This window comes from Dipteris shenzhenensis, chromosome 25 (assembly GCF_047967505.1).
Source record: "Dipteris shenzhenensis isolate YYH24624 ecotype China chromosome 25, Dip_SZ_1.0, whole genome shotgun sequence".
NCBI classification, from domain to species: domain Eukaryota; kingdom Viridiplantae; phylum Streptophyta; class Polypodiopsida; order Gleicheniales; family Dipteridaceae; genus Dipteris; species Dipteris shenzhenensis.
This window is the reverse complement of record NC_141620.1, coordinates 13196105-13217362: the sequence shown is the minus strand read 5'-3', so window position 1 is coordinate 13217362 and position 21258 is coordinate 13196105. Positions and strand designations below refer to the sequence as shown.

At 46.3% G+C, this 21258-nt stretch overlaps 1 protein-coding gene across 1 annotated transcript in view; it reads left to right on the top strand.

Annotated features, from left to right (window-relative positions):
- Positions 1–21258, top strand: part of LOC147885470 (uncharacterized) — a 147853-nt gene that overhangs the window by 29261 nt on the left and 97334 nt on the right. Inside the window, exons 3-5 of the mRNA XM_087396762.1 lie at positions 11105–11142; positions 11294–11382; positions 19074–19141. Coding sequence (XP_087252888.1) covers positions 11105–11142; positions 11294–11382; positions 19074–19141 — 195 coding nt within the window. The remainder of the gene's footprint in view (positions 1–11104; positions 11143–11293; positions 11383–19073; positions 19142–21258) is intronic.

Genomic DNA, 21258 nt, shown 5'->3' with positions numbered 1-21258 from the left:
TCAACATCAGTATCTTCCTGCTCCGTAAAGGGGCGGATGGGAAGATCGCAACCTTGGCTGCGAGGGATGGCCCTAGCTTTGCTTTCACCTTTCTCAGCGACGGCACCGAGACTTGGACAGACGACTCGGTCTGGGAGGCTCTCAGAGAGCAGACGCATGCTCAGATTTGCTCCTGGATAGGCCCGTCGGGTGGACAGCTTCTCGAGACTCAGTGGTCCGAGGGAGACGTGCGCCTGCGGTGGCGTTGCGCTGCCAAGCGTTTCAGATTGATTGTGATCCTCAGGCCCCCTCTGTCGTGGCCCCTTCCCCAGGATGTCAGAGCCTGGACTCCTCAGAAACTTCGAGCCTTCTACGGGATGACTACCTCAGAGATCTCGAGTTGGCTCGAGAAAGCGTTTGTCCATGGCACCAAAGGCCTCACGCCTTTGCTAAAAGTTTTGAAGAACGGACAGGATGACCCCGCCTCCCCCTCCAAACCCTCACAAAAGCGTCAGCGCCTTCATTCCGAAATTTCAGCTTCTTCATCGACCTCAGCCGCGAGCAGACAGTTGTTCGCAGCCTACCAGTCCTCATCATGAGCTTACACCTTGTCTCCTGGAACGTGAACTTTCATTCTTCTAGCACCCGTGGTCCTAGGAAGCTCATCTTGAGACAGGAACTTCAGCCAGCAGTGATTGGTCGCTTGGATATACTCCTGCTCCAGGAGCATAAGCTTTCAGTGGCTCATTCCCGTAGCTGCGGGAAGATCCTCCCTGGACGCTCTCACACTTATTGGGAGCCCTCGATCCACCAGGTGGCGTTGTGAAGCCTGGGATCTGCCACTGGGCCTTGGGCTACGCTAAGATGCAGGCGCGCGTCCGCGACTCAATCCAGGATCAGACCTATCACCTGGGAACGAAACTTGCTCCCATCGGCTCCCTGAGAACTGAACCCCTAGGCCCCTTTTATAGACTCGGGCCCCAAGCGCCAAAAATAGCGAAGACCTCAAACTGGTTCGTACCCTTGCCACTCAACCCGAGAATCAAGCCTGCCTAGCTCTAAGCCTCCCCAGGCTACCTGAGCTAGTCTTGTGTACCCAGTACACGTCAGATACCAATCCGTGCACATGACATACTTCCCCTCGGATACGGTCCAAATCAATGCTAATACCTTCAGAAGAAATCTTGTGTCCTAAGTAAATGATCTCCTTCATAAAGAGTCACATTTACTTATCTTGGCATAGAGCTTATGCTGTCTTAGAATCACTAAGACAATCCGGAGGTGTCCTATGTGATCCTCAAGCGTTCGACTATATACCAAGATGTCATCTAAGAACACTACAACAAATTTGCCCAAAAAATCTCGGAACAAATCGTTCATCATCTGCTGAAATGTGGCAAGAGCATTGGTCAAACCAAAACGTAATACAAGAAACTCATAGTGACCATACCTACTTCGGAATGCGGTTCTATCTATGTGTTTAGCATAGATACGGATTTGGTTTTAACCCGTACGCAAATCAATCTTAGTGAAATACTTCGCTCCGGCCAAACGGTCTATCAGATAATCGGAACGAGGTAGAGGGTATCGATTCTTAATTGTCACTTTATTTAATCGTTTATAATCTATACACATTCTCCATGTAGAATCTTTCTTCTTTCTTAAGAGGACAGGTGCACCCCAAGGTGATTTACTTGGGCGTATATAGCCCATATTCAGGTAATCCTGTAGCAGGGTAGCTAACTCATCCTCCTCTAGCTGGCTCATCCTATAAGGTAGTACACTAATAGGTTGAGCCCCTGGGACTAAGTCTATGCGATGATCTACTGCCCGTTCTGAGGTAAACCTTCCGGCAGTTGAGCAAGGAATACATCCTTAAAACTATCTAACAACATTCTCAATTCACGGTGTTCCAACACACTTAAATCATTCTTGTTAATTACAGAGACAACAAATGAAGAAAGCGGAATCAAAACACACTGATAGACATCATAATGAGAAGTGTTTAATATATTCTGAAGCTGCATCGCAGATACAATAGGTCCCTAAGAAGAGGGAATTTTATCACACTGAATACAAAATTGGGTGTCCTTATCTACAAAAGAAAGTGTATGCTCCGTCCATCCAATTTGAATATTGTGCGTTTTAAAGCACTCTATTTCGATTAACAAGTCTACATGCTCCAGGTGCATAACATAACACGTGAGAGCCCCTGTGTAAGCTTGAATCCGGATAGGAAGCGCTTCAACCTTGCGATCCCAAAACTACTTCCAAGCTGGAAGCTGCACCTCATAGGTGTGATCGCTAGGTACCGTGGACAGCCCCATCTTCTGCACAAATTTGTAATTAACAAAGTTGTGAGAGCTGTCCGGATCAAAGAGAATGTGAACCTGTTGGTCCCTAACTTCTCCATAAACTCAGAAAAGATCATGGGAACCAAACAACGAAGTATTGAAAGTGCAATTACAAGAAAGTGGGCAGGTAATGATATTTAGAGAAATACCTGTCATCGAAACTTGGTTGGCTCCCTTGGCTTTGGTACTTGGACCCGCCTGGAGCTTCGGTCCAAGCGCTAACTTTTGATTCTTGCGCTTTGGACACTCATTCTTGGTGTGGCCCCGCTCCTCGCAGTAGAAGCATCGTCCTTCCTTCTTAAGCTTCAATGTGCGAAGGAAACGGGCTCGACCATTCTTTTCCTGAGTCAAGTGTTTCTTGGAGGCGTTGTCTGTAGACTTCGTCTCCCCAGTACCAGTCGTAGGCTGAAAGAACTTCCGTTTGTTCTTTCCACTCGTGTCGGAAACTGTAGTTGCTTTTGCTCCGGCCATGGTATCATCATAAATACGCGCGTAATTCATGGCCTCTTGCAACGTTGTACATTTGTTGTTCTTGATTTGCAACTTGTACGAATCTAGCAAACCATCCACAAAGAAACCTAACAAGGTCACTGGATCCATCTTTGTGGCCCTAGTCTGCAGATCTCGAAACCTTTGAAGATACACTTCAAATGACAAGTTCAGCTTTGACATATCGAGGGCTTTGAGCTTGCCAACGATATCATAATCGTCCTCCTTCTTCAGGAACTCCTTCCTGAAGACCCCTTCAAAATCTAACCATGTAACCGGCTTAGGTTGGAGTTCCTTCCACCATAGCAAAGCCTTTCCTGACATGAAACCGGCTGCAAGCTGTATTTTCTTTTCATCTGGGTACGGGTGGAACTGGAAGTGTACCTGCCACTTGTGTAACCAAGTGTCAACAACCTCCTTAGTTCGAGACTTTTGATCTCCCGGAAAAGGGTCTGGAGTTATGTTCGGACCTAGCACTGAAGCCATGGCATCCACATGCGTGAGTGCCTGCACAGTGCTAGTCAGAAGGGTGAGAGTCGCCTGAATCCCTTGGAGTTGCTGTGTCAACCCGGTTTGATTCGCATTAACCTGCTCAAATTTTCCATCCAGAGCAGTGGTGAATTCACTGAAGGCCTTCTTCGTAATCAGATCGTCATAAAGACCCTGGTCTTCCTCTCCCACAGGAGTGTAATCCAAATCCTGATCTCCCATGGTGAACTCGGGATTTGCAGAATCAGACATATCTGAAATCTGATTTGAAACGAATATAAACTGAGAGAAATAACTGGGGGAATCGAAGCTGGAAGGAGAGTGGAGTAGAGAAAAACCGTCCCAAGAGATGCTGACGAAAGAAGATGCTGGAAACTAGCGAACAGCGGGCACAAATAATCCCGGAGTCTTCCCTTGCTAAATTCGCTGCAGGCTGCAGTGTACGAAAATCTGCAGCAGATCATATTGTACGGAATCCTCCTGCTGGCCGTACAGTCACTGACGCAACAGTACGAATGCCTGTCGCGGCTGTACGGTTGCTGACGCAGTCCGTACGGTTGCTAATGCGATCTGTACGGATGCTGATGCAGTCCGTACGGTTGCTGACGCGGGTTGTACGGCAGCTGACGCGGGCTGTACGGAATCCTGATGGCGCAATCAAGTCGATGGGCAAGGAGGGCTTCTTGCGCAAGGCTATGGCTGAGCTTGGGACCTTGCCAAGCTATATAGGGAATAGGGTAGCTAATCTAGGAAGCCATGCTTCCAGGAAAAGCTCACCCTCCCAAACTTGGAGGGTGGTGCTTTTTTGAAAAAAGTAGCACCTCTCACAGAGTGGCCGCACCCTGTTCCAGCCCCTTGCGCACCTCCCTACCCTGGCCGAAATTCCTTCCAGCCCTAGCGCACCACACAGTCACACGCCTCTGCGTCCTCTAGCCCTACGCAGCCCTGACCAGCCTCGAACTCCATGCCTGCCACTCAGCTCCTCTATCGCCTCTCCTACCTGCACTCTCCTAGCTACGCCACAACCCTCTCTCACCTTATCCCTTCAGCAATTCCGAATCTCGCTCTCTCTTTCTCCTACCTTTTCCTTACATCCTGACCACCCTTGATAACCCAAGAACCAACCAGAACTTGTAGCAGCAAATTTCGAATTTAGGGCATACCTGGAGGAAGAAATCGTCCAAAGTATTTGCATCAGAAATTCCTACCTTAGGAGCTAGCTCTGATACCAACTGACACGTCCCAGCGCTCCTGAAACGCTTGATCTGCAAAACAAACACACACAACGTGAGAAACTGAGCAGGATGCTCACCACCCAACCATGACATCTACGGGATGTGATCCCGAATCAGGAGAGTCCCCTCCGAGCCACGAGCTGAGCTACTGGCACGAACTCCCAACCAGATCCAAACCAGCCTGGTGTCCCATACCACCAGGTGGCGCTGTGAAGCCTGGGATGTGCCACTGGGCCTTGGGCTACGCTAAGATGCAGGCGCGTGTCCGCGACTCAATCCAGGATCAGACCTAGCACCTGGGAACAAAACTTGCTCCCATCGGCTCCCTGAGAACTGAACCCCTGGGCCCCTTTTATAGACTCGGGCCCCAAGCGCCAAAAATAGCGAAGACCTCAAACTGGTTCGTATCCTTGCCACTCAACCCGAGAATCAAGCCTTCCTAGCTCTAAGCCTCCCCAAGCTACCTGAGCTAGTCTTGTGTACCCAGTACACGTCAGATACCAATCCGTGCACATGACAACCTGGCAGCCTCCTCTTCTCCTTCGAACAGAGGAGACATGATGGACTGCTTGAGAGACTAGACTGCTTCTACGTTGGGGACTGGGCACTCCATAGAGGCGGCTCTACCGGGATTTTGGCAGGTACCACGATGTTAGACCACTCTCTAGTAGTACTTCACTTAGATCAGCCCCGCCGAGGTCTTCTCCAGAAGGGGGTTTGCATTCCATAGGACCTCCTGTAGTACGAGGAGATCGAATAGGTCATGGTAGGGATTTGGGAGCAATCAGAGACAACACCGTGCGAGGGCTGGGCTTCATGGGTGGCCGATGCAATCCAGAGGAGTAGTGAGGAGTTGCAGGCTCACGCCCTTAGGCGGAGGGGGACTCTTCAGGAGCGCGAGCAGGTTTTGAGGAGAGACCTCGCCTCCATAGAGGGACTCAGGGAGTAGGACTCAGGTTCTCAGTGGCTTAGCGACAGGTTCGAGAGCGCTCGCCTTGAGCTTCAGGACATGGAGATTTGGCGGGCTGAGTTCTCCTATCACTCTTCCCGGACCCGGTGGCAGGGGGATAGGATGATGAAGCAATTTTTTCAGACCACTAGACCCTGATTGGCAAGCACATAGCTGCAGTGTCTCCGAGATCCCCAGGGCATCATGCACACTAACCCGTAGGAGATTTTAGACTTGACCACAGGTTTTTACAGCCAGCTCTTTCATACGGAGAGGATGACTCTTGCTGGTCTTGTGGCCCGAGAGGTAGTTTGGGATCATGTTCCGACAGTAGTCTCGCAGGATTTATGCAGCAGACTGGAGGAGCCTTTCACAGATGAGGAGCTCTAGGAAGCCCTCAAGGCTCTCCCGACCCAGAAGTGTCTCGGTGAGGATGGCTTGTTGACTCAAGCCTTCTTCCGGAACTTCTGGGAGATTATCTCCACCCCTTTCCGACTAGCTTGCCAAGAGATATTTGACACGGGCTCCCTCCCTCAGTTCCGAGCAGGGGGTGGATTTGTTTGATCCCGAAAGGGGGAGATAGATCAGACATCCGGCAATGGAGACCGATCACTCTGCTTGATACTGCATACAAGATTCTCGCCAAGGTCTTGAGCTTGCAGTTACGGCCCCATATTACTCACATCATCCATGACACGCAGACCGGGTTCGCCCATGAGCGTAGCATCTTGGACAACATCTTCACGTTCTGGGAAGCAGTGGATTGGTCCACGGAGGAGTCACAGCCGCTGGCCGTCCTTCTCTTGGATTTTGAGAAGGCCTACAACAGGGTGGAGTGGCCCTTCTTGTTTTTCTGCGCTTTATGCGGGGAGCTCTAGTCAGATGCTTATCGGAGGACACACGGGCGAGGCCTTTCCTCTCTCTCGCTCGGCGCGCCTAGGCTGCCCATCCTCTTCTTGTTCGTGGCGGATGATTTGGGTTATTACTTGAGATCAGAGGTGACAGGCCTCATAGGGTTGAGGCTCCCAATCAGACAGGAGGAGCTACTTGACTCGGAGTTTGCAGAGCAAGTTTGGAGAGAGTCAAGGGCACCCTAGCTATTTAGTGCAAGGCCTCGGGTGCACGGATCAACTCGACAAAGTCCATAGGTTTCTTCATAGGCTATGAGGAGACACAGGAGATTCGTGAGTGGGAGGGTGACTTTGGTTTCAGATGGATACCGCGGGGCCAGACAGCGAGATACCTTGGATGCTAGGTTGGTATTGACATTACAGTAGAGCAACAAATCGCCTTGGTCCTTGAGAGTGTTCGGCGCAAGCTTCTCTACTGGAGCTCGGCCAAACTCTCCCTAGCAAGTCGTGCCTTAGTGGCAAACCAAGTCCTTGCCACGGGCTGGTATATCGCCTCCTGCTGGTGCTTTCACAGAGGATGCATTGGGCAGCTCCGACGGTTGGTTCAGAACTTCTTTTGGGCAGGTTCAGACGGCATGAGGAATACTAGAGCCTGGGTCGCTTGGTAGGCAGGCATTGGGAGGCTTGGGTATCATTGATCCGGAGATGCAGAGCAAAGTCCTCCTGGGCAAGTTGGTTGTTCGCGGCCTCACCCCAGGTGCAGAGCCTTGGAAGCTCCTCTTACAGCAAGGGCTTACCCCACGCACTGGGAGGTAGTGGCAGCTTTCACATAGATGGATCTTCTAGAGGCCCCCCTTATGGGGAAGGGTTTCCCCTTGACAAGAAGCCTTCACAAGGTCTGGCAGAGACCAGCAGGGGGTCTCATTCGTGCTCCGCCCAGATGCAGAGAGGAGTTTGAGCGTCAGCCCCTTATGTGGCACCTAGAGATCTGAGACCAGGAGGGATGTATGCTCGGACAGCGGACTCACATTGGTTGGGCACAGTGGGACAGGGGCCCCGGCCGAGTCTTTTGGCAGATGGAGTAGATTACCCATGGAGGTAGAGGTGAGGCGAGGCTTGATGCCGTAGCGCATTTGCGAGGGGCAGGGCAGTGGATGAGAGAGATTGACCTAGCCATCCCTGAGTCCTGGTGGGAGGGACTTCGCGTATGGAGGGACATCAGATGGTTGGGGCAGTTTTCTCGGACTGGTGTTCCCTTGAGGATGATGATGCATCGAGAGCACGTACCCCGGCTTCTTCCGTGTAGGACTTGGAGGCCTACTTCAGCCACTCACTGAGAGAGACCCTGAGATGGATGGGAGTGTTGATGTGATTCACTGGCAAATGATCAGAGTGGTGGGACGTTTGGGGAAGGAGTGGCACATTGACCCTCTCAGTATCTCAGAGCAGGATGCCCCTTGATGGCGCCTCTGGCTGTGGGAGGGTAGACCCTTGAGGGAGGTCCAGTGGGATCCGAGAGAGTGGTTCTGGCCCTCCAGGGGCGGCCTAGCCGAGCAAGTGGACGAGGTGCCCTTCTTTTCCTACACCACACGGATTGGCAGGAGGCTTCAGATGGACTCTTTGAGCTGGACCCCCTCGAGGGAGAGGCATTGGGTGGCCCAGAGAGTGCCCCGGGATGTCCGTTCTAGGTTTTGGACGTGGTTATGGTCTAGTTTGTGGCCGAGCCAGATATCCTACTTCTTCTGGCTGGCCGCCTACAGAGGCTTGCCCATCGGATTGTGGTTGAAGCAGATGCGAGTGGAGGGGCAGTGCCATTGTTGCTCTGCTGGTCTCTTGGAGACGATCCAGCACTGCCTTTGGAGCTGTTGTAGCGTAGCGAGGATGTGGATCGGAGCCCTCAGGATCATGACCCGTACGCAGAGTCTTCAGAGGGACTATACCTGGGGGATGGTGGCCTGGTTGACTGAGGGAGGACACGCGCTCTAGATTGATGAGATCTCCCCAGCCTACTGGATACAGGGTCAGAGCATTCAGAGGATAGCACTCCATGAGGCAGTTTCTCTTGATAGCCTAGCTCCTCCTCCTCCGGAGGACATCGTTTGGGAGGTGGTAGCCAGTATCGTTGCGTGGAACATTTGGGTGGCTCGCTGGAGTCTCATGATGGGTGAGCACCCGGTTCCACCCTTGGCTACCTTGGTTGCCATCTGGCAGGATATCATCTACACACCGCTCCACCTGGGAGCGTGGGACTCCAGGCTCTAGGGCAACTATCGAGAGGTGTGCTCGATTCTGCAAGGCTTGGCCTGCAGGAGTTTTTAACATCTTCACTCCGCGAGGGATTTGCTGGTTGTATAGCCCCCCCACCTGGCTATTAGCCCCAGTACCCGAGATCCCCTAAGCAGTGAGCTGGGTTTCTCTGGAACAGGCGGGTCTTTTCTTTCAGCCTTTTCCCGTTTTTTTCCATACTCAGCACCTTCGAGGCTGCTGTTTTGTATGAAGTCTTTGAAGCATTAATAGAAGGTTCCTTTCTTTGGGGGGGGTGGGGGGGGGGGAGGTCTAGTGAGCCTAAATGAGTCTACTGCCAATGTAACTAGAATGAGTTCTAGGTCGGGGTCTTGTATGTTGTCACTGAGTGTGGACAAATCTTGAAGCTTCCCATGGACTACTTCTAGGGTCGAGGTCATCAATTTGAGGGGTATGTTGGGCAAATTGATGTATTTGTTTTTTTTTTGGGTAGAAAAAAAAAGTTTGATTATATTATGATCATAAGCTTTGTACACATAAGCTCCATAAGTACAGAAAGGTCATTTTCTAGTTGCATTTTGTCCAAGCAAGGAACTTTACATTGTCTGACTATTCGGCATTTGTCTCTAGCCTCCAGAACCTTATCATCACTTGGGTCAACTTTACTTAGTAAACTATTGAAATGACTGATAATAATCTCCACATTTTCCTCTTTTGTTCTGACCATAACCCCATCTTCCTTGTGCAAATGAGGGATTTCCTCCTGGTTTCTCTTTTCTCTGATCCTCATAAAATTTTCTTTGGTTGGTCTATCAACTTTTCCTGCCCACCATTCCTTGAAATATATTTTAGCATTATGGATCTTAATTTGTTCCTGGATTCTGATTTACTTTCTTTTCTCCAAAAGTTGCTGCTGGGCATTGCTGTCCTTCATTCTTGCCCTTTGTTCAAGTTGTTTCAGCTCATTCTTCAACTTATCCATCCTCCATGCCCTGATGACAGCTCTGCTCTTTCTGGCCTCTTTTAAAATTGCTTGCACACTTGCTACAGCATCTTGCCATCCCTGGGAGCAAGAATCTGCAGCAAAGAAGGCTAAATTCCATCTCTCAATAATCTGTTTCTGCACAGTCTGGAGTTTGAATAGAGAGGGGTTTGCTTTAAACCAGGAATTACCTTTTGTCCTATTCCCAAGTCAATCCAAGCTAGTACTGGCTTATGATCTGAAAGAGTGAGAGAGGAAAAGGTTCTTTGCTTGACTCCCAAAGCTTGATCTACCAAAGATTGAGCCACATAAACTCTGTCCAGCCTTGCTTCTCTTCTTAGATCACCTATCTGTCTATTGCACCAAGTGTAAATGCCAGGTAATCCTATGTCAACCACTTGAAGGTTTTCCTTGAGGTCTTCCCAATGTTGAAGTACAGGGCCTCTAAGTACAGACCCTTTTTTTAACCACCTGTCCTTTGAGTAAGTCTCTCTTCTGTTTCTCCTTGTCCACCGTTGCTGGCAGCGCCAAAAGAACGACGCGTGAACGTGGGAGTGAATAAACATCCTCTGAATTCTTGGACCACGCCCGCGTAAGAGGGCCTTGCTGTCGACTTGGGGAGTCTACTGCCAGTATCTGGCAACTGGGAGAGCGTAATGCTAGTGCCTCGCAGCTCATACTCTTTCAGGGGAGTGTTGTTCGTATTGAGCAAGGGAGGAAAGTGGACAGAAGTGACCCGAGCAATACTGTCTACGTTAGGATTCCAGAAATCATTTTTGTGATGATCATCCGTAGAGAATCCATGCATGAAGGGAGGCGTCACTTCATGTGTACGGTCAGTGTAAGTTGGAGATGGTTTTGGAGGAGGATCCTTTCCTCTAGTATCAGTCCCCATCTCCTCACCGAGACTTTTTGCTGTGTGTCTTAGAGTCTCTATCAAATTGATGTATTTGGGTTGGAGTGCCTTGAGTCTAGAGGCTAGGAGTCATATGAATAAACATGCGAGTGTGTTTGTGGTGTGATTAGTTAGTGTGATTGAAGTTGGTTACCATGTAAGCAGGTTGAGGGAATCAAGGAAGGTTGATGAGAAGAAGCCAGATCTAGATGCTCTATTATGAGATCACATGTGATGTCATTCCTTTGTATTCTCAAGCCTACTTAAAGGCCACCACTCTGGAATAAAGTGGGTCGAGTCTTTTGCTTTCATAGTGCTCATCTATCCATTATGATACAACTTCATCCACCTAAGGTATTTTAACAATAAAGGAGACATTATGGATCTCTTCTAGGCTTTGATGACCAGATTTTTTCAGAATACGGTATATAAATACATTTTTAAATGGTTAAAGGACCCACTTATGCATTGAAAGTTGACAGCATGTACATTTTCTTTGCATTTATATGGGCTGGTTTGTTTTGTGGTGAGTGAGAAAAGTCAAGTTGAAAGATAAATTTCAAAATTTTGTTGGTGAGTAAGAAAAGTCAGTATGAGAGCTATCCAAAATAAATTGCAAAATTTTGATGTCATGCAGGTTGATGTACCATTTCTCCGATTCATTACAGGAAAAGGGTACTTTTTTGTTTGAGTTACTTTAGAGATTATTATGCCTCACAATTGTCTACCAAATGAAAATTCAGCTTTTGTGAGCTTGTACTTTTGACTAAAAAGGTGGTTGCACTGCCAGAGTTTTGATAATATACTTCGTAGTTCAAATATGCAGAGGCCAAACAAAGGAGAAAATTGAGAAGGAGACAAAAACACAGCTTTTTGTGCCCCTCCCACACGAGGTCAAGAAAGGCTCTTTTCTGGGTAGTGTATTCCTTTCTAGTTTTACTCATTGTCTGTAATGATTACTGTTAGGAGTTATCTTAATTTTCAATGGTGTCTTGTCTAGAGTAAAATGACTGTAATTATGTTTTTAATGTGTGACGGAGATCCAATGTTTACTTTTTTCTGCTTATGCAGATTATTCATAAATCCTTTTTCATTCCTTAAATTATGTTGTAAGAACAAGCATGTTTTATTCAAAGGAGTAAAACAAACCATGAAACGTTTGTGATTTGCACAATTTTCTCTTATGGGATTTGGAAGACTAGATTACCAAGCGTGACTAGTTTTTCGGAGATGCACGGAGGCTATTGATGGCACCCAGGTCCACCCAGCTCATACCTTGTGTAATAAACTAATTCTTCTGCCTGAACAAGTGACCTGCAGGAGCCCGAGATCAACGTCTCCTCCCAGCCAAATGCATAGAGCCTCAACACTTCTGCTGCGTTCAAAATGCCCATCTTGGGTGTCCAATCGTCAAACACACAGATTAGACTCCATGACCCCAATTCTCTAGAAAGCCCCAATACTATTCCTAGTCTTTGCTAGGTTTGAAACCCTTTCCCCCATGCATTAAATCACAATAGGGCGTTTGGGTCTAACTAATGGAATCCAAGACAATACCATTCGTGCTCGTTTTCACAGGATTTCGTTTGGCAAGCAGTCTTGATTGTTTGGCAGACATGCTGCTATGCCGCACTATGATCAGTTCTTCTCCTGGTGTCGCTGTTGGGCTCTCTGGTCGTTGTATTGTGCTCATACCATTTGATTGTATGAGCACTCTTCAGTGTATGCATTCCCTATTTTCAATCTTCTTTGTATTAGTCTCTTTAGGATGCTCATTCCCTTGGTGACCTTCCTCTGGCCACTTAGAAGTCGTTTTTTATTGCTTCTAGTTTTGAGTACTATGTTAGAATTATAGATATAATTCAGCAGTGACCAATGTAATATAATAAGCTAGTTAGGGGCACTTTTCCCTCTTTTAGAGGTTTTTCCCCCTAACTGCAGTTAGTTCACTAACTATGGTTAGTGACTACTAAGGTTTTGTCACTAGGACAAAACCTTATCCTTCGTACTTTGTGGAATACTCTTTGCATCCTATTCTATTGCAACTACGTCTTCAGCTTCCAAGCTCCCTACACTCTCTATCTCTCTTGCTCTCACTCATTCTCTCTCCTTCATTTGGTATCAGAGCGGGTTCAAGTCCCTCGGGCTCCCTGCTCCCTGTGTGGCACCCCTAAGCCTCACGTTGTCAGCCTGCTCCAACCTGTCCGTACAGTCTGTACGACTGTACAGAATCCTGACGTACGTTGGCCGTACAGATCTGCTCGCCGTACAGTTTCGCCTGTCGTACAGCTCCGGTACAGCCTACGTACTGCTTCCGTACAAGTCGACGTACCACGTCCGTACGTTTCGGAAAAGGCGTCCGTACATCTCCGTACAGGCGTCCGTGCATCTCCATACAGGCGTCAGTGCATCTCCGTACAGGCGTCCGTACATCTCCGTACACTGACCGTACAGCGTCGTACAGGGTGTCGTGTCTGTCGCAGGAGCATCGGTACACTCCACCGTACTGCCGTACACACTGACCGTACAGTTCGTACAGTCTGTCCTTGCAGATCTTGCACCAGTCGCTGTCAGCCTCGGGTGTTCTTTGACAGGCTCATTCTTCAGAAAACTACAGTGTGGTGCAGTTGTTTGGAGTAAATTTGGGGCATTTTGTAGATTGCAGACATTGCAATCATTGTGCAAGTTTGGAGCTATATCAAGAGCAAAATTGCAGATCTAGTCTGAAATTTGGGGCTTTTGTTCAGAAATTGCAGATTTGGGGCTTTTTTGTAATTTTGCCCCTTTCTGGCTGCAATTTCTAGCCACAAATTGGGGCTTTTGTGTTGGGAGAGCATTTTTTGGAGTATTCAGTACATACTGCCTTTCTTGGAGTGTTTGGAACACTTTTGGCAGATTTTGGAGAGTGTTTTATGCTTGGACAGATTTCTGACAGCTCAAGTGCAGAAATCTAAGTTTTGCATATACAGCCCGTGCTTGGCTGTGTTTTTGGGAGTTGTGCATTTTATTCCCAGTAAGGGAATTCAGCTTTGTATCTGCTTCAATCTCTTTCTCAGATATGGCCCATCAAAATCAGAATGAGTTTCAGTGCGGTGGTCTTTCACAGGAAGACAAATTGGATGGTACCAACTACTCCCTCTGGAGTTTCATGGTACGTAATATTCTGATTTCTCGCAATTTATGGGATTATGTCAATGGGGATGAAATCCGACCAGCAGATATTGCACCTGCTACCCCTCCTCAGCAAGGAGGTGGAAGAGGTCGTGCACAAGGTGCAGCTGCAGGACAAGTTGTTGGTGCAGCTACAGTCAATACTCCTGAGCAAAAGAGATGGGATTCACGGGATGCCTTAGCCTTGTCATGCATCTCTCTTTCAGTGAAAAGATCAATCATTCCGCATATCCGGTCGTGTAAGACCTCCAGGGCAGCGTGGGATATTTTGGAAAGCATGTATGCAGCACGAAATGATGCCAGGGTATCTTTTTTAAAAAGAGAGTTGAGCAATACACATATGGAGGAGGGTGACTCCATGTCAGTCCACCTCACTAAGCTACAGGATCTCAGAGAGCAGTTGTTAAACATAGATGAAATTATTCCTGATTCAGAGATGATTACAACCACTCTGAATTCTCTTCCTGAGTCTTATCTCAGCTTTCACACTTCGCTGAATTTATCATTGAGGGGGGGTGCAAACCCTCTCTCTTTTCATGAGTTGATAGGACTTTTGCTTCAGGAAGAGCAGACCAGGAAAAATTTGGCTTCACGTGTAGGTGAACAAGCCATGCTCTCAAAATTTAAATAAAAAACAAAGGGACAGGCAAAGACAGCAGCAAATCAGCCTTCCAGTGGGTCAGGACAGCCTTCACAAAAGGCTAAAAGTGATGCAAGCAAGCCCAAAAAGAAGGGTTTTTGTCACTCCTGCAAAAAGCCAGGTCATCACATAGCAGAATGCAGGAAAAGGATTGCAAAAGAAAAGAAAAACAGCACAGGAATGGCTGTTTCAGATTCAGCCCCTTGTGCATCTGACAGTGGGGATGCTTCAGCCAACTTTGTTGGTCAAGATTATGCCTTTTTCTCTTGCATTTCAGATTCTAGGTTGGCTGTTCCAGATGCTCGGGATAGTACAGCCTCTTGCAATGATGATACATATGCATTTTTGACTTGCAGCTTTGACTCTTCTACAGATGCATCTGCTTTCAGTGTTAATGAAACACAGAACACATGGTATTTTGACAGCGGTGCATCCAAGCATATCACTTCTAGGAAGTGTCTTTTTGCTTCGTTGCATCCACCTCCTGTTGGTAAGAAAGTCACTTGTGCCAACAATTCCTCATATTCAGTACGTGGCACAGGAATAGTTGAGCTCACTGCAATTGATGGCTCAATTTTCAGACTTTCAGATGTCTTATATGTGCCTGGCATAACCAAAAATCTCCTTTCAGTGTCCACTCTTAACAGAGGGGGATTTCAGGTCATCTTTGAGGATGACAAATGTGCTGTCCGAGACAGGGAAGCTAACTATGCCCTAAAGTTATCTGGTACTTTGCTGCGTGGGCTTTTTCAGCTTGATTTTTTTGAGAAAAGAGCAACCCATGCTCTGGCAGTTTCTACCCCTACAACTGCCATGCAAAATGCAGCATTATGGCATGCCAGATATGGCCACATGCATTATAACAGCTTAATGACACTTCAGAAATTTTCAATGGTTGATGCATTGCCACCTCTTGAGATACCTCCTCCACATGCCTGTGAAGGGTGCATTTTAGGTAAAATGCATAGATTCCCCTTCAAAAAGGATGGTTCAGTTAAAGCTGTTCGCAAATTGCAGCTTATACACAGTGATGTCTGTGGTCCCATGAGGACTCCGTCATTGGGTGGTCATCTCTACTTTGTCACATTTATTGATGACTACTCCAATTTTACTTGGGTTTATGGGCTGAAAAAGAAATCTGAAGTGTTCACAGTGTTTAAACACTTTTCAGCCATGGTTGAAAATGAAACCGGACTCAAGATACAGACATTACGCACGGATAGAGGTGGGGAATACCTATCAGCAGAATTTGATGCTTTTCTGAAGCAAAAGGGTATTGTGCATCAGCTCACAGTCAGGCTGACCCCTCAGCAAAATGGCAAAGCTGAGAGGAAGAAGAGAACTCTCATGGAAATGGACAGATGTATGCTGAAAAGCAAACACATGCCGCATAAATTCTGGCTAGAGGGTTTGATGTGTGCCAATTACATTTTGAACAGGGCTCCCACTAAGGCTTTAAAAACTAAAACTCCTTTTGAGGTCTGGAATGACAGGAAGCCTTCAGTGGATCACTTCCGAGTCTTTGGATGCCTTGCCTATGCACATGTGCCAGTTGAATTTAGGCACAAATTGTCAGATAAAGCCATCAAATGCATATTTGTTGGATACAGTGCAGAAAGCAAGGGGTATCGTCTCTACAATCCTGCTACACGCAAAATCATTGTAAGTAGAGATGTCATATTTTCTGAAAATTCAGCTCACACTCAGGCTGAATTTCAAATGCCTTCATCTTCAGAGGATGTATTTCAAGGGTTGCTACCCATTGCTTTGGGTTCCTCTGCTGATTTATCTGATCCAAATCAGAATTTACAGCAACCTTCAAATGCTTCAGTTCAGCCACAGGATGTCTTACCTCCTCCACAGGCAATGGAACAGGTGGTACAGCAGGAAATTACAGACATACATGCAGCAAAAACAGTCCCAAACTGGCTGTTACAGACTCTCAGGGAGAGTAAACTTGATGCTCCGTTACCTGGCAGGACTCGCAGTGCAGCAAGGCACATGGAAGGTGCTAATTCAGTGGAATCAGCATATGCAGGTACTCTCCTTGATGAAGAGGAGCCTGCCACATTTGAAGAGGCACAAGGTAATGTGCATTGGATGAATGCCATGCACGATGAGTTGCAGTCAATTGCAAAAAATCAGACTTGGGTTGTTGTGGACTTGCCACATGGTAAACATGCTATTGGCACACGATGGGTATTTAAAGTCAAACGGAAGCCCGATGGCTCCATTGACAGATATAAGGCCAGGCTGGTTGCTAAGGGCTATGCTCAGAAGAAGGGCATAGATTATGAGGAGACTTTTGCTCCTACATCCCGGATGACCACCATCCGATCCGTAATTGCAATGGCTGCACATTTTGAGTGGAATGTTCATCAGTTGGACATAAAAACAGCCTTCTTAAATGGGGACTTGCTGGAAGAGGTGTATGTCAAACCACCTCCGGGTTTTGAAATTACAGCAAATGCACTTCAAGTCTGCAAGCTTAATAAAGCTTTATATGGGCTGAAACAGGCCCCTCGTGCATGGTATGCCAAGATACATGCCTTTTTGACCAGCAAGGGGCTGCACAATAGTCCTACTGAGAGCACCCTCTACATCAAGATGGATGGGGGAGAAATCTTAGTCATCCTTCTTTATGTTGATGACTTACTGCTCACAGGGTCCAATGAGGAAAAAATTGCAGATTTCAAAGCTGATTTGCAGACCAACTTTGACATGTCAGATTTGGGGCTGCTTCACTTTTATTTGGGGATCCAGTTCTCTCATGAGAGACGTGGCACTGTTATGTCTCAGTCCAAGTATGTTCAGAAACTCTTGGACAGATTTAACATGCAAGAGTGTAAGCCCATCTCCACTCCTATGGAACCGGGGCTGAAACTCACAATGCATGATGCAGGAGAATCAGTTGATGCCACACTTTACAGTCAAGCTGTTGGATGCCTCATATATCTCTGCAATACTAGACCTGATATTCAGTTTGCAGTATCTCAGGTGAGCAGGTACATGCACAGCCCCAAAACTATGCATTGGCAGGCAGTTAAGCGCATCTTCCGTTATTTGCAGGGCACCAAGTCTTTTGGCTTACTATTTCCCAGGGGGGGTGACTTGCAGATGCATGCCTACAGTGATTCAGATTGGGCTGGTGATTATGACACTAGGCAGTCCACTAGTGGCAATTGTTTCTTTTTGGGAAAATCTTGCATTTCATGGCTGAGCAAGAAACAATCTACAGTGGCTACCTCATCATGTGAAGCTGAGTACAGGGCAGCTTTCACAGCAACAGTTGAATGTGTCTGGCTGAGACGTTTATTTGCTGATCTTCATCTGTCTTTGGAGGGTCCTTCTCCAATTCTCACTGATAGTCAGAGTGCCATTGCAGTGGCAAAGAATCCAGTGTTTCATGCTCGCACGAAGCACATTGAGGTTCACTATCACTACGTCAGAGAGAAATTGCATGCAGGAGAGATCAGTATGATCTTTGTGTCCACACATGACAACGTTGCAGATATTTTCACCAAAGCGCTACCACGTGAGAAGTTTGAGGCATTTCGCAGTGCCCTGAACTTATATCCGTTTGGTGATTGATCAACCTTGTACATGACATTGGCACTGCAGGGGGGTGTTAGAATTATAGATATAATTCAGCAGTGACCAATGTAATATAATAAGCTAGTTAGGGGCACTTTTCCCTCTTTTAGAGGTTTTTCCCCCTAACTGCAGTTAGTTCACTAACTATGGTTAGTGACTACTAAGGTTTTGTCACTAGGACAAAACCTTATCCTTCTTACTTTGTGGAATACTCTTTGCATCCTATTCTATTGCAACTACGTCTTCAGCTTCCAAGCTCCCTACACTCTCTATCTCTCTTGCTCTCACTCATTCTCTCTCCTTCATACTAGCTGTTCACTTTGGACAGCTACGAATGTACAATTTTCTGAATGAAATATCTCTTTTACAAACAAAAAAGTGTGTGTGTGTGTTTGAGACAGCTATGAATGTACATTTTTCTCAATGAAAGGTTCTTTCACCCCCCCCAAAAAAACAAGTCTGTGTGTGTGTTTAGTTATTTTATGTCTATATTTATATTTATTATCAGTATTAATACTTGTTACTGGGAGTCCTTTGATATTGGTCCCTCTGCAAATATCCAAGGAATGATTCATGTATGGGGAGGTTATTTTTTACCCTTGAAAACATAGGGCTTTCGTAAATTCATCCAAGTGCAATAGTTATGAGGTCTTAATATATGCTACACACCTGACGTATTCATCAATGCCATCTTTTGGACAATGTCATCCATATACTTTGAAAATCTGGAGTTTTATCTTCAGTGACCCTGATTTTAGAGCTTTAAAACCTCTAGAGAAGACTTCCTCCATGGATATTTAGTGAGGGTTGGTTAGATGACTTCCTTTTCTCAAAGGCAGAATGCATACAACAACAGAAAGTAAACAACAGTAGTAAACCACTAGCAACAGAATTGTGTTATAATGAATTGAGCACTTCTATTTAATGCAATTAAGAGCAGTGTGCAGAATGGCAAATTGTGCAAGAGTTTTTTCACAGGGAAGTTACTGGTCCTGCTTGTCCTGCGAGTTGATAAGTGTTTCACCTTTGAAAGAAAAGGTTAGGGTTTCTTTTGACTTTTGCAAGGACCTGCAAAGGTGCTTTCTTTTTATAATCAGACTCTTAAAGAGAAAGGTGACATTTCATCAAAGATAGAGCTTTCATGTATTTTTTATCAGTAGCTTTGAGATGGCAAGAAATATTGACTTAGACTTTGTGGCAGTCATCAAAGGGCTTTCACAAGAACAAGTCGATGCAGCAGTTTCTCGAGTTCAGAATGTGCTTCAAGAGGTCACACATGCTTCCTCACTTTGAGAGTGTATCTTTTCCTTTCTTGTTCTCTTAAGTGACTTTTCCCTTTAATTCCATGGATGATTAGTGCTACTTAGTTTTCCAGTTTCTTAATCATTATATGTACAGTCATGAAGTGCACAGTAGGTCTTCCTAAAGTTAGAACATGAGAAAATTTGCATGAGAACTATGCCCTTTTCAGGAAAATGTGGTTGTATCAGTACAAATCCGGCATTTCTAAAAAAGATCGTGGAATCTTGTTGGTGTATCTTTCCAGTTTAATAGAGGTTATGATGAATGTTTGTACGGTCAGCAAGGAAGTGAATTACTTTGCGCCATATGTATTGTTTTGTGGCTACCATGCAAATTTAGTTTATGGCAAGTGGTGTGGGCTAAGGGTTGTGTCCTGGAATTTATTTGATTTTTGTATGTGAATCGACTTGTTTATTACACGAAAGAAGGTGGTGGCAGCTTCCATAGGAATCATATGCTAGGAAGCAATGTTCAACCGCTTACATAAGTGGTAGATTCTAGCAGGTATCAACGGTTGGTAGGTAGTCTGATTTATCTAACCAACACCAGGCCAGACATCTCCTTTGCCATTGGGCTGTTGTGTCAGCTCTCTGCGAAACCCAGGGAGAATCACCGGAAGGCAGGTCTATGAGTGCTGAGGTATCTTAAGGGTACTCGCACATACGGGATTGCATACTCCACAGGGATTTAGGCAGATTCTATGGCTCAGATTGGGCAGGTGACAGCGACACCAGGCATTCAACTTCAGGGTACTATTTTGTGCTTACATCGGGGGCCATTTCCTGGCTGAGCAAAAAACAACCCTCAGTCACCCTTTCTTCTACAGAGGCAGAGTATCAAGCTGTGTGTACTACAACATGCAAGATGTTGTGGCTCAGGTGGATACTTGAGAATATGGACGTGCTTCAGGAGGAATCGACAATGGTCATGTGTGACAACCAGAGTTGCATAGCCATCACGAAGAACCCAGTGTTTCATGCACAGACGAAGCACATCGAATTTCGTATGAGAGCTCGCCATTGACGACATCTTGGAGCTGAATCCTGATGTACTGTCCGACAGCCAATTCATTGCTGCGATTCTCATACTTAGTTGGAAAGGCAGGCCACTTTGTGTATACAATACTGAGAGAGACAATACTCAACAGACTATGGGCAAAGTGGACTTAGCCTTCACCCAGTCTGTTGGTCTACTTTCCAGCCTTGTTTGACTCCACTGCCTAGAGTGTAATGTCTTGCTTGCCAAACATCATCAAAGGCAAAAATAACTATATATCTGCAACCGAAATTGATTGGACTATGCGGAGTCAAACATGCAATGGCCAAGTCGCTAACTTCAAGTATTCCAATTTCTTTTTCAGCTTAGTGAGGACCCTTTGTTTGCTTGTGGTAAGTGACCATCCACCCCAGACGATAACCAAGATGATGGACAAGTTGCACTGTTGAGACAATTTCCCTAGACCATAGAAGATGATGCCATTCTTTTGCATGCAATGGTAGAAGCTTAGATTTTTGAAAGTTCACCTGCACACTAGCAACTAAACCATACAATGATAAAGCACATATGAGTTGCCAAAGATCCTTCTCAATATTCTTAGCTGATGCTTGCGCAATCATTGGCTTTCTTACATGTATGCTGATCCATGCAAGCTATCTGTAGCTATGAGGTGATCCATGCATTGAAGCATCGGATGAGTGGCTATTGTATATAATGACACACTGAGAGGGCATCCTTGACATATACAATGATGGAGAATCCGTCTATTAGAAAGATCCCAAGACAGAATGCATGCAGCTTTACTGTCACAGTATAATAAATGATGTGCTGCATTTTTTTCCCAAACCAATTATTGCTTAGTCTGCGAGAGGGAATCCCATTGTACGGTATCAAATTCTTTGGCAATGTCCAGTTGTAACAAGAGTACATCTTGCCGAGTGTACTTTGCATATTCTATCCAACATAAGCATTGGCAATATTATCCAAAATATGTCTAGGGAATGAACCCTTAAGGGTAGGATGTAGACCATCATGTAGGAAACCTTCGATTCAATTAATTACCATTTTAGCAACTAGCTTAGATATGA